The sequence below is a fragment of the Physeter macrocephalus genome, chromosome 16, assembly GCF_002837175.3.
Source record: "Physeter macrocephalus isolate SW-GA chromosome 16, ASM283717v5, whole genome shotgun sequence".
NCBI classification, from domain to species: Eukaryota; Metazoa; Chordata; class Mammalia; order Artiodactyla; family Physeteridae; genus Physeter; species Physeter macrocephalus.
In genome coordinates, this window is record NC_041229.1 from 24,169,887 (window position 1) to 24,183,957 (window position 14,071).

At 35.4% G+C, this 14,071-nt stretch overlaps 1 protein-coding gene across 1 annotated transcript in view; it reads right to left on the bottom strand.

Annotated features, from left to right (window-relative positions):
* The window catches only part of CUL5 (cullin 5), a 101,906-nt gene that overhangs the window by 27,104 nt on the left and 60,731 nt on the right, over positions 1–14,071 (bottom strand). Inside the window, exons 8-11 of the mRNA XM_007110694.4 lie at positions 6,109–6,202; positions 4,581–4,711; positions 4,211–4,318; positions 881–945 (exon numbers count right to left, since the gene is read on the bottom strand). Coding sequence (XP_007110756.1) covers positions 881–945; positions 4,211–4,318; positions 4,581–4,711; positions 6,109–6,202 — 398 coding nt within the window. The remainder of the gene's footprint in view (positions 1–880; positions 946–4,210; positions 4,319–4,580; positions 4,712–6,108; positions 6,203–14,071) is intronic.

Genomic DNA, 14,071 nt, shown 5'->3' on the forward strand with positions numbered 1-14,071 from the left:
GAAGATCCCACATGCTGCAGAGCGGCTAGGCCCGTGAGCCATGGCCGCTGAGTCTGCGCGTCTGGAGCCTGTGCTCTGCAACGGCAGAGGCCACAACAGTGAGAGGCCCGCGTACCGCAAAAAAAAAAAAAAACAAACTGTATGACCCAGGTGTCTTCCACTGTGACGGCACTCAACTTATATGGTTCAAAAAAATACAAAATGAAAATGATTAAAAAAAAACACAACAAAGCCCTGAACAATTACTTTTCCTTCTTGAGAAATGCTATTTTTGAATATTTTAGCATTGTGTGTAAAATTTATTTAAGATTAAGAAAGAAGATTTTTCCAATTAACCTTTAGCACTACTCAGTAGAACTCTGAAGATAACTAGCTCAGATTAATTAATATTTCATTAACTTTTCATTTTCAGATTTTCTGTAATAGTAGTAGCACAAATAAATCCATCTTACTTGAGATGAGATCTCACCAATAAGAGATCAACTAAAAAAAATATATAAAAATTTACATTAAAATTGATTTCCCTTAAAATCATTATGGTGAATAGAGTCATATTCTATTCTTCTGCAGGTTATAAAATAACTTTGGTGAATAACGAGGAGGGAAAAACAAGTAGAAATTCAAAAAGATTAAGAACAAAACTTTTTTTACTTAAAAAAATAAGGTCAACATTCTTTGGTCATAAGATGAGATAATATAAAATTTAAAATCAAGACAGGATTGTTAATAATCAAAGGCAGCAAAAATCATAAAAGTTAAAAAAATGAAAAACAAACCTGATAGGATTAGGGAAACAGGGTACTTTGCATATCCAATAACATAATACACTCCAAAAAATTTAAGAATGTAAGCATTTTAAACATATGATTTAAAAACTTACCCTTTCTGCTTCAAAGGTAATTCAAGTTTAAATATGGTAGCATCATTAACAACTGCTTTATATGCCTGCAAATAATATAAAATAAGATATGAACATTATTTTTAATACTTAAGATAGATAATTATAATTCTAAAAATATATAAAATACAAATTATTTTTATTTTTAATGATGTATCTGGCCTGATAGAATTTTTCAAGTCAATGATTTCAACATGCTCTTTCTCATGATTATCATTATTCTCAAGTGAGGTCTTAATGCTGCCTGACAACCATAACATTTTCTCTTGTCCACACATTCTCCTAGAAAACATTTTCATACCACCTCCTTTCTCTTCAAAACTCCAATATTTCCTCTCCCATGCATACTCTCAGCTGATGATGTGGCTTCCTAATTCACTGAGAAAACCGAAGTAATCAGAATTCCCTCCTTTTTCTCCTGTATCATGAATTTTTACCCCCTCCATTATTTCTATAGCCTCAATATGCATATTATTCTTTAAATCTTAAAAATTCTCTCTTGGCTTTGTCCACTTTCAGCTACTGCCCCATATTTCTCTCTCTCTCTTTAAGCTAAACTCCTAGAAGAATTATCTAACTCACTGTCACTAATTTCTCTACTACCATTCTTATTTGAAACTGTTCTAAACAGGCTTTCACACTACTACTCCAACTAATCATTCTTGTCAAAGTCACTCACAACCTCCATGTTGCTGAAGACAATGGTTAATCCCCATCTTATCTGACCTATCAGCAGCATTTTAAAACAGCAGATCATGCCCTCCTCCTGGAAAGTGCTTTTTTCACTTGTTTTCTAGCACAGCACTCTCCTGATCATTCCACTCATTCTCCTCTCTCCTCAGGAAAGATGGCCGGTTCCTTATTGTTCTGATAACTAACTTTAAAATGCCCCAGACCAGTCCTTGGATCTCTTCTCTTTGCTATCTTCACTCTTACTTTGGAGATCATAGCCACTGTCAGTGCTTTAAAAACCATCTATATGCTGAAGCTCCCAGATTTGTTTGGGAAGGCCAGGCCCCTCCCTTAAGCTCCAGATTTGATGTTGCCATATGGATGTTTAATAAGCATTTCAAAGTTAACTTGTCCAGAACTGAGTTCCTAATCTCTCTTCAACCATCTCCCTAAAACCTGCTTCTCCCAAAGTCCTCATCTTCCCTCATCTCAGCAAGCATATACTTCTAATTGATCCGAACAAAAATCTGAGTGTCATCCTTGACTGATCTCTTTCTATCACATTCCACATCTGATTCCATTAGCAAGTCCTGTATAGCCTAGCCTATTTTTACAATATAATCAAAATCCAACCAGTTTTGACTACCTCCACCTACTATAGTTCTGGGCAGAGCTTCCATTATTACTTAACTGAATTACTTAAATAGATTCTTAACCCATTTCCTTGCTTCCTCTCTTGCCCCTTTCAGTCTATTCTTTTTGCAGCAGGCAGGTGATACTGATAAAATGTAAGTCAGATCCTGTCATTTGGTTCAAGATCTTTCTATGACTTTCCATCCTACTCAGAGTAGAAATGAAACTCCTTACCATAGCTCAGTCTTACATGATCCGGCCTCCTGTTATCTCTGACTACTTATCTCTGATTTCCAACTAATCTCCCCCTCACTCAATCCACTCTGGCCACAATGATCTCTTTCTTCTCTGGTTCTGGAACATGACAGGTATAATCCTGCCTTAGAGCCTTTGCATTTGCTCTCCCCTCAGGCTAGAGTATTATTCCCTCAGAGAGCCACATGACTTACTCCTTAATCAACTTCAATCTTGATTTGAATGTCACCTCATATAAAGACTTTGCAGGCCACTCAATTTAATATTTCAAATGACCTCATTACCTCCATATTCCCTTAACCCTTTTCCTACTTTATCTACCTATGTACCTACCTACCTACCTTTCTTTCTACCCATTTATTTATCTAAGGGTAGACAGACAGTAATTTTTTTAAAATGCTACTGGAGAAAGTTGATTGTGTTTTTAGAGTCTAGAAAACAATTTCACTTGGGAAGTAAGGAAAGGTAGTTGAAGAGGGCGAAAAACTAATGGTAATTCTAGTGATAGGTTTATGATATTTAAAAAGATACGGGGCTTCCCTGGTCTGGTCGCGCAGTGGTTAAGAATCCGCCTGCCAATGCAGGGGACCCGGGTTCGAGCGCCCTGCTCCGAGAAGATCCCACATGATGTGGAGCAACTAAGCCCGTGCACCACAACTACTGAGCCTGTGCTCTATAGCCCGTGAGCCACAACTACTGAGCCCTCGTGCCACAACTACTGAAGTCCGCACGTCTAGAGCCCATGCTCCGCAACAAGAGAAGCCACCTCAAGGAGAAGCCGGCGCACCACAACAAAGAGTAAGCCCCGCTCACCGCAACTAGAGAAAGCCCACGTGCAGCAATGAAGACCCAATGCAGCCAAAATTAAATAAATAATATAATAAAATAAATAAATAAATTTATTTTTAAAAATAAAAAAAAAATAAAAAGATAATGACTCTAAGTATAATACTGTTTCATTATCATTATCCTAGACTAAAATGATGGGAAAGAAGGTATGGAAAGCAAGGATAAATGTGATATAACTCTCACAAGAGCCCTATGAAAGGAAACAGGACAGAGAAATCAACTATGCTTGGGATAGGATGTGGGGGGAGGCAGAGTATCAAGGAAATTCCAGGAGAAGTATACTTTGAGCTGAGTCTTAAAGGAAGGATGAATAAGAATTCAATAATCAATAATATTCAAAAACAGGAAAACATTCTTGAAAAATTAAGAAAGCAACTTTCCGGCTAAATTCTGGTTCACGAGCATACCCAATGCTTACAAAAGCATATAAGAAACCAAATATAATATGGTTGCCCTCCACTGATGAAAAATCAGAGTTGCTAGGTTTTTTAGTTTGTAATTTAACAGCATAATGATGCAAGTTTCTTATTAAAATTAAATTATGACAACAGGGGCTTCCCTGGTGGTGCAGTGGTTGGGAGTCTGCCTGCTAATGCAGGGGACACAGGTTCGAGCCCTGGTCTGGGAGGATCCCACATACCGCGGGGCAACTAGGCCCGTGAGCCACAGCTACTGAGCCTGCGTGTCTGGAGCCTGTGCTCCGCAACGAGAGAGGCCGCAATAGTGAGAGGCCCGCGCACCGCGATGAAGAGTGGTCCCCACTTGCCACAACTAGAGAAAGCCCTCGCACAGAAACGAAGACCCAACACAGCAAAAAAAATAATAAAATAAAAATTAATAAACTCTAAAAAAAAAAAAAAAAAAAAAATTATGACAACAGTGTTAACATACAGGAATATATACCTTGTCTCTTGCAGTAAGAAATCGTGGATCATCTTGAAAAGCTTCTTTGACAAGTCTACTAAATCTATTAAACAGTGTAAGTAACTGCTCAACATATTTCTCTGAGTCCTAAAAATAAAGTGTTTTATATTAAGTTGAGTTTTTAAAAATATATATATATACAAAAAATAAGAAAATATAAACATAATTTTTATAACACACTATAGTTTTAAAATTTGGGAACTTTTCTGAAATATTTTTTTCTATTAAGAAAGGTGTTCCAACATTACTGTTTTGCCATCAATTTAAAATACCCGATTTTAAATACCCTATCCTGCATTTACAAAATAACTTTGATATATATCTATCATTGTCATTGAGAAGAACTTACAGTAGTAATAGTTTCAGCAGCTGCTACCATATCTGCCAGGCCTGCACTGATAATATGTTCCTCCAAGTCTTTCAACATTGGCTCTATCCCATTAGGAACTTTGTCCATTAATGAAAACATCAAATGTAATTCTGAAATGATAGAACACACCCATATGTAATCATTTCATCCATCAGAACAGACTTTCTCTTTGATTTATAACATGGATCTAGAATGCCTATGATAATAAGAGTGTGGGGAAATATTAGCTGGAAGTTGATAGCTTTAATAGTATTCTGTGGGTGCAATTAGTTTAGGAGTTGTTACAGTAAGTACTATAACTTCCTGATCTACTATCTCAGTCTGACAAAAATTATTTTTAAAAGAAACTCTAATTAAAGTGATCACACACTGCAAAACCCAACTCCTCTTAAAAGGTGAGTCATTTGACCTTCAATGCAATGGAATATATTTATTCTAAGAAATACAAAAGTTTACAAAGAAAATTAGTTACATTTCATAAAGTAGATGCAATATTAAATACACAATACACAGTCACATCACTAAGGGGTAAAATAATGTCCTCAGATTGTTCAGAGTAACAAGGTAATATAAACTGTATTCATAAAGAATTTTTCAGTTTGCAAAAAGCACTTTCTCCTATTATCCCATTTAACTGACCTTCACAATAATCTTACCTCACAGAATGGTTACCACTAAATAAATCCGTTTGAAGGGAGTCCACCTTGGATCAGACATAACTCTACTTAGTTTGGCATACAGAAATTCAAATATTTCATTTATGCCAAATGAGAAACTTGCTTTTACTCCAAAATACTTCTGAAGAGTGTATAGACTTAAGTGCACTGAAATACATACTTGAAAGACAACTAGAGATTAAATAGGACCTTGCAATTTTATGCAATGAAATCTAGAGAGTAATACATCAAAATGTTAAAAGTGGTTGCCTCTGAGTAGTAAGGATATGGGTAATTTTTACTGTATTCTTTTTGGTATTAATGTACTTGCTACCTCCCAAAACAGAACTTTATCATATTTAAGTAATAAAAAAATAACATTTAAGTAATAAAAAATACACTTCAGAAATCTTAAATTATAAGATATTTGGGGGGAGAGGGATGAATATTAACAACATAGAGTGTTTTATTACTTTTTAAAAATATTTGCCACAAGGTTCCACACAAAAGTCAAAATACCTAGTTCTATCCTATACCATATGTTTACCATTTAAATTAGCCTTTAAAAGCAGCGTCTTACTTTTGAGAACAAATTGAAATTTGCATGTGAGCGCACACAAACATACTGATACCTAAGGGGGAGAAATACTTAAAACATAAGTTTATAAAGAAGATTTTCTTTACAGTGTTTCTAACTACGCTAAATATTTTTATCATTTTCTTTACTCAGTTTGCCATAACAAAAATACCTATGTATAAAAGAATGATCTAACAGCAATTTATTAAAACTGATGTGCTTCAAAGATATCCTCTTAAAAGAGTAGGAGAACTTTATGTGGTGTTTTACCTACTTTCAGTTTCATTTCGTTTGATCATGCCTTGGCACTCTGCTAAGATAGTCTCTTTAAAGGATGTCACCAGGGCATTTACACAGCATTCCATGAGCTGAAATACATCAAAAATTGGTCAAGGCTATTATAAGCACAAATAAGGCATAAATCTATTCCACTCCATTTTGCTTCATAGTCCCATAAAACCACAATGTTCAACAACAGAAAAAAACTAAGAATACTGAAAGTAGATTTTACTTACCTTTACTAGAGGATTGTTGAAGATGGATACTCTATTTTAGTTTACCAAAACATACTTCCCCCTAAGGAAAAGGCTATAGAACTTAGGTTCTCTTTAGAAATTTTAAAGAAAGTCCCCAACAAGGGGAGGAAAAAAAACTTTTTAATGTACAAAACAAACTGAAAAACTAAACTTTAACGAACTCTTATCTGGAGAGAACCTGTGTTGGAATTAGATTCTAAAATGCTAGAAGTATGAACATCCATTCAACACATAGTAGGTTTCATTGCTGTGAGCACCAAAGAAGTGTTAGGATACAAAGAAGAATAAGCTATAACCTCTGCTTTGGAGAAGATCACTGTCTTACTGAGGGTGGGGAGGGAAGCAAACTTTACTAAATACAACTCAGTTAAGTGGCAAAACACACACACACACAAACAGAAACAAACAAAGGAATTACTATTTTTTTCTGGGTAGTTAAAAAGGTCTCATCCACAAGACGAAATCTAAATTGGATATTGAAAAGTAAGTACAAATCTTAAAATGGATTGGGTATTCTAAGAAAAAGAAGCTGAATATGAAGAGACAGTGGGAGAGAAAGCTAGAAAGGTAGACTGGAGCCAGATTATGAATGAAAATCTATGGTTTGGGATTTTACTCTATAGGTAGAGAAGGTTTTAAATAGAAGATAAATGTAATGAGCTTCTATTCTCCCACCAAGTCATTTTTAAAAGGTCAGTCTAACGTCAGCAAGGTAGGTGATACTGAGTGGTGGTAGGGAGACTGGCAAACATGGCTGTTGAAAGATTCAAAGTAAGATGGTCAGGGTCTAATGTTCTGGCTGGCTCCACTCCATCACTGCTCCTTCGTGTCATACTCTCCTTGCAGGTATCAAAATGAACAGGCTGTGATTACTAACACAAGGTACATACACTAAGGCTGATATCTCTCTTCTGAAAAACAGATCTGTCTGTATTAAGGGAGGGAATTGTGTGTGCCTTAAAAGTTCTTTGCTAAAAATTCCTCTTGGAATTTAATGTTGTTAAATTACTGAAGTTAAATTTAGGTAATGGAGATTCATTATATCACTGTTTCCACTTCTTAAAATATTAAAAAAATTTCCATAATAAAAGGGGTTTTTTTTTCAGGTCCCTCCCTCTATGAGAATTACACTAATGACTTTAAAGTCCATGTATGTCAATTTCTGTCCTAAGAAAAACAACATACATATGAAGTGGTTGAGAAATTTCTGCCAAGGTGGGAAGCTCTGCCCCAATTACTGAGTAATCTCATTCTATACCAGCTCTGGAATATGCACAATGGAACACTCCCACCTTCGACAGAGAATAGGTAAATCTAACTATATAAAACTAATGAAGAAGAAAGAGAAAGTGCAATCAGATTAAGCTCTTTCTAAAATAAGCTCTATTTTCTGTTTTCTAAAATAATCTGTTTTCTGTTTCACTGAAAATTTACACTTGAACATAATCTAGTTCAGGAGTAGTCCAAATTTTGCAGACTCCAAAAATCGTGTGTCATGTGTTTCTAACTGTTGTGAAATGTTTTAATGGCTGTGACCAGCTTTTTTAAAAAATATAGAACAGAACAAAAAAAAATCAGAGTGCATCACATATAAAAACAATGAATATTATCATAACATTACAGATATGAGCAAATAAACAAAGCATATACTAAGTCACAATAAAAAAATGTATTTCTTATTGTGGGTTACAATGAGGATTTAAAGGAAAGACTAGGGAGGCTAGGTGTCCAGTGGTTAGGACTCGGGCTCTCACTGCCATGGGTCTCAGTTCAATCCCTGGTCAGAGAATCAAGATACTGCAAGCCACGTGGTGTGACCAAAAAAATAACATAACATAACATAACATAACATAACATAACATAACATAACAACATAACATAACATAAACGAGAGGCTAAATTGACAAGATAGTTGAAGTAAACTGAGCAGAATTTGGTAACTGCTTAGATGAAAGGAGTTAGGGATATAAAGGTTACTGAAGCACTTTCTAGCTTGAAAGGTTAAACAAGTTATTAAAATAACAAATATCTTTTAATGAGCACCTACTCTGTACAAAGCATTGTGCTAAATGCTTTACATACATTATCTGATTAACCCATCTGTCATTTAACTCATGAAAACCTTATGAAGCAGATATTTAACATATGAGGAAACAAGCTTAGAGAGGCTAAGTAACTTACAAATGTTACACAATTAGTTCATAAGGTCTTGAGCTGTAATATGAGGCCAGGTATTTGACTCCAAGCCTACAACTTTTGATACTACACTAAGAGAGCAAGTATATACTTAGTAATGGCTATGCGCTCAGAAATGAGTTAAGTGTTGTTAAGGAATAGAGAAGATAAAACATGGTTTATACACTCAATTCTCTTACAATTCAGTTGGGGATATGTAACTATAGTGTATCTAAAATGTGTGCATACTTCATACATAAAAGAGGTATATGAAAAGTTCAATTTCACCAATAAAGCAAAGAGATGGAAATAAACACATTATTACTACAGTATAAATAAACTTCACAAGGACAGACACTGTGTTCCATCAGAGCGATATATTCATGGACTCAACACATTGGGTGCTTGATAAATAGCACAACAAAGTAGCCTATAATTTGCTACTAAATCAAGTTGTAGAAACAATTGGTACAGTGGGAATTCAAATAACAAGAAATGGATGAAGGCTAGAGTATTTGGGGAGACTCGCAAGATGGGCTTTAAGAATTCTGAAGGATTTGAATAGGCAGAAAAGAAAAGTAAAACATTACTTAAAAGAATGAATCCAAGAAAAAAACAAATAGAATGAGGTATATGAATAAGGAAATATTCCTTATTGGGTAGAATGACTCTTACTGGACAGTATTAAGTTAGAAAAATAAGTTATGGCCAAATTATGAAGGGCCTTGAAAATCAGAGATAGGAAATCAAGATACTACGGTTTTTTGAATAAAGAATTAAAATAATGAAAGAGTAGCCTCAACTCACAAAAGAATACAAATGGTCCATAATAAGAACAAAGTAGTGGAAAATCCAATGTTTTTAATGATAGGAACTAGAAGATGGATATTCCCTTGAATTAAACTATTAATGTCAATCCTAAAAAAATAAAGATGCCCAGCCACATTAGCAATTTTTTTTTTTTTGGGCTGCGCCATGCAGCATGTGGGATCTTAGTTCCCCAACCAGAGATCGAACCCGCGCCCCATGCATTGGAAGTGCAGAGTCTTAACCACTGGACTGCCAGGGAAGTCCCCTAGGAATTTTTAAATGCACATTAAAAAATCTTTTAAAATCTATGATACTGGGAAATTGGCAAAATTAATACGCTGAAAAAACCCAGATCAGCAAAGATAAACAGGCATATGTTAATGGGAATCAGAATTACAACAACATTTCTGAAAATCAGTTTGGTGTTATATAGCAATCTGTAAAAGGTGCATACCCTTTGCTTCAGCAATCTCATTTCCAGGAAATTCCATTCCAAGAGAATGCCACATGTAAGAAAGATGTATGCATAAAGATGTTAAAAATATATCAAGATATAAGATATAAAGGTATAAGCATGTAAATACATTCCAGAAAGTACTATTTATTTTAAAAAACCATAATAATAACAAATAATAATGAAAATTCCTATTAGAGAAGTAGTTATATTATAGTACATATATATGATGAAACATATACAAGCATTAAAAATGTTATAATATAGAAGCGTTTAGCATAAAAATGTACATCATAACTTCTTTAAATGCTAGAGGAAAGGAAGAAAGAGAGAAAAGAAAGAAAAGACGGAATTCCCTGGCAGTCCAGTGGTTAGGACTTGGCATTTTCACTGCCAGGGCCCGGATTCAATCCCTAATCAGGGAACTAAGATCCTGCAAGCTGCACAGCTCGGCCAAAAAAAAAAAATTTTTTTTTTAATTTAAAAAAAATAAAGAAAGAAAAGAAGGAAAGGGAAGGGAAGGAAAAGAAAGGATAGGAGAGGAGGAAAGGGAAAAAAGGAAAGAAAAGAAAAAAAGGATCAACCAAGCAAGTATGACAAAATGATTATCATTGTTGAATCTGCTGGCTAGGTTTGGAGGGTGGGGTTCATTATACTATTTTCTCTACTTCTGAAAATATTTGAAAAGTTTCATAACAAATATTTTTTTAAAAACTAAAGAGAAGAATCATGGTATAGATCCCTGCGTATTGAAAATCCTTTAGAAAAGTATTTTATGTAGGCAAAAAGAAGAAAGGGAGGTTGCTTGATAGAGTTCTCTCCTTATCTCCAAAGAGTCTTGTCTTAACAAGAGGGTCAGTTTCTTGAGGGCAGGGACCATGTTATTCCTCTTGTATTTTTCTCCCCATCATTTACCAAAGTTCTACATACAGATTCAACCCTGAGTATATACTTGTTATTTGAAAAATACATCTTGAATGGAAAGGATAGTGATAAACCATCTCTCTCACCTTGTATTCCCTTTCTGTCTCCTTTTGCTAGCTTCCGTGAAGAAAAAAACTTTTTGCCATATGTCATCAACTCCTGTATTTTGCCTGAGATGAGCACAACTTCTAAATCCATAGCAATCTCCCCAGATGTCTGCAAGGTGAAACACTTTAACTATCAATGTGCTTGATGTTTTACCTTCCTTTATAGCAAAACTCTTCAAAGATGATGCCTGCCATAAAACACAGCAGGCACTCAGTATTTGTTGAATGAATGAATGCATAGCTCTGTGAAGATGAGAAAGGTGGGATACGTAGGCTAACTGATGTACTAGAGTCTTTTTTTAGTGGTATTCAATTTGCACAATTAATGCTACTTCACTGAAGCTCAATAAAAACAATAGGAACAGTTCTGATTTTTGTTAGTTACATAATTCCCTATAAGTAATAATTTGCTTTTGCCTTAGCTATAAAATAGAGGAGTTGAATTAAAAATCATCCTAGATTACTCCACCTTAAGATTCTACTTTATCATTATCAGGTCTTTAACCATACAAGGATATGTGTATGTATTCAAGAATTCACTTATTCCACGTGTGGTAGGCTATTCTCAAAATTAACTTCTCGGTTTTATTTTTAAAGGTTTTTTTAAACCTTTATAACCAGTGTTTCTTGTTTCATTTCTCAACTACTTACACAAGTAACTCTCTACATAGACCAATGGAGTCAGTTAGACTCACGTTGACTTTTTAAATACCACCCTTAATATACTTAAATACTGAAGGTTAACAAGTACTTTACTTACTTTCATGTTAACAACTTATGACTTGTGACCTTGTTGCTAATTCCATTTTTTATCAATATTTTGCACAGGTAGTAAAATAGTGTCTATCTGTCTGAGAATCAGTAAGCTACTTCTGTAAACCACAGTCCTAACAGTAAAAACTACCATGCCAGGCACAGCACTTAAATGTTTTGATACAGTAGTTCATTAAACACAAGTGGGTATTACCCCACTTTACAGTTAGGAAAACAAGCAATACAAAGGTTGAAGAACTTGCCAAAGGGCACACAGCTGGTAAAATGAGAATGGAATTCAAATCCTCATCTTCTTCCAACATGTATGTCCCTAACCAGTGTAATACACTGCTTCCCTAGCAGAGCTCTGGTCAATGAAAAGAAATGAATACTTGCCATCACCATTTCACTCTCTATTTCATTATTCCACTCTATAAACAATCCATTTTATTCTAGTGTTACTTTGAAGATAGGAACCCGTTCTATCTTCTTATCCCCACTAGCACAAGGCCTGACATAGTTTAGGTGCATAATAAATGACTGCCTTCAGGTAAAACCAAGCTATACAGGACTATCACCTAAAATACTAACAGCCACAGAAAAAAATCTTAAAGTAATTTTGTTTTATATTTTTTCATTCTTTTCTTACTGTTACATGTCACTTTTCTGTCAATAATGCCTCTTCAAGCAGCACAGCTCTGAAGCCTCTTACCCGGTTTTACTAATATACTGTGCTCATCTGTTAGAGGCCCATCCAGTGATAATCAAGCTCATTAGAATTGTGTTGGGGCTAAGCCGGATCTGGGTGGGGCTAAGTTGTTCTCCTATAAGCAGAAGTTGAAGACTGGGCCTGTCAGACATCTAATGCAATGCAGCTGCTCAGAACTCTTGGCCTAAATTACTTTTTAAGTTCTCCACTGAACTGCAAGTAGCTGAAGTTGCTAAAAGGGTTATCTTCTGGATGAGTCAAGTATTACTATATCATACCTACTACAAACACATTGACAACTCAAGCATGCTTGCACATGTGCACAAAGACACACACACAAAGCATTTGATCCAAGTTTGGGCACTCAACCCAAGCTAGGCCAATTAGAGCTAGGCTAATTAAAACCGGTGGGACAAGACTTCTCTCAGGTCACAAACTGGAGGGACAAACTGGCAGCATTCATGGTCCTGACTTCAATTTAACACAGGTTCATTGGTGACTCAGATACCATGAGCAGTATCACTATAGATGATATAAATTTCCAACAGTGAAAAAAATTTAAGATTCCAAACAAAAAATATATTTTCATTGCTCAATTTACACAATATACCTAGAAAATGAAGTGTATTACTAATATCATGCAAAAATGTTTTGGTTTAAAAGTAAAATGAAATTAAATTCTAGACTCAAATATCTAAGTGTAAACAAGATTTTCATTTACATGAGTGGCCAGGGGACCACTGAATATTATTTTTGGGATATGGGCCAATTCTTATTTATGTGGGACAGTCTGAGCACTGTGAGACATGTAGCATTGCTGGACTCCACTCAATAAAAACCAATCATTGTGACAACCAAAAAAAAAAAAAAAAGCCTGCACAAATTTCTGTAACTCTCGCTGGAGGTAGATACTACCTTCATTGAAAATCTCTGGCCTAGAGATTTCAGCTCAAAATATCAATATATTAGCCTATCTAAACAACTCACAGCATAACTCACTTTTCTTCGATTCATCTCTATTAGAATCTGCTGTACTGATGACAAGCAAATTCAAATGAAAGTTGAATTAGGATAAATCTATAAAAGGATCCTAAAAATATTGTGATTACATGCTAAACCAAACATTTAAACATTTTACATATAAAAAACAGAAATATCTTGAGAGTAACTTTTATTGGCTATATAGTATATGTCAAAATCCCTTTGGGGTATAAATTTTTTTTTTTTTTTTTTTTTTGCGGTACGCAGGCCTCTCACTGTTGTGGCCTCTCCCGTTGCAAGAGCACAGGCTGCGGACACGCAGGCTCAGCAGCCATGGCTCACGGGCCTAGCCGCTCCGAGGCATATGGGATCTTCGCGGACCGGGGCACGAACCCGAGTCCCCTGCATCGGCGGGCAGACTCTCAACCACTGCGCCACCAGGGAAGCCCAAGAAAGACTATGGGGTATACATTTTTATCCATTAAAAATGGGACTTTGGGACTTCCCTGGAGGTCCAGTTGTTAAGACTCCACACTTTCATTGCAGGGGGCATGGGTTCAATCCCTGGTTGGGGAAATAGGATCCCACGTGCTGCACAGTGTGGCCAAAAAAAAAAAAAGGCAGGGGGACGTTCTGTTCTATCCTAAAATGAAAGAATGCTATTATGTTAGGAACTCTGTTAATGTGATTTCCTGAATTAGTTCAACGGAGGAAAATGCCACATGATCATCTCCATTGATGCTTCCCAAATAATAAAGGCATTCTTCACAATATTCTTTATTTTTTTA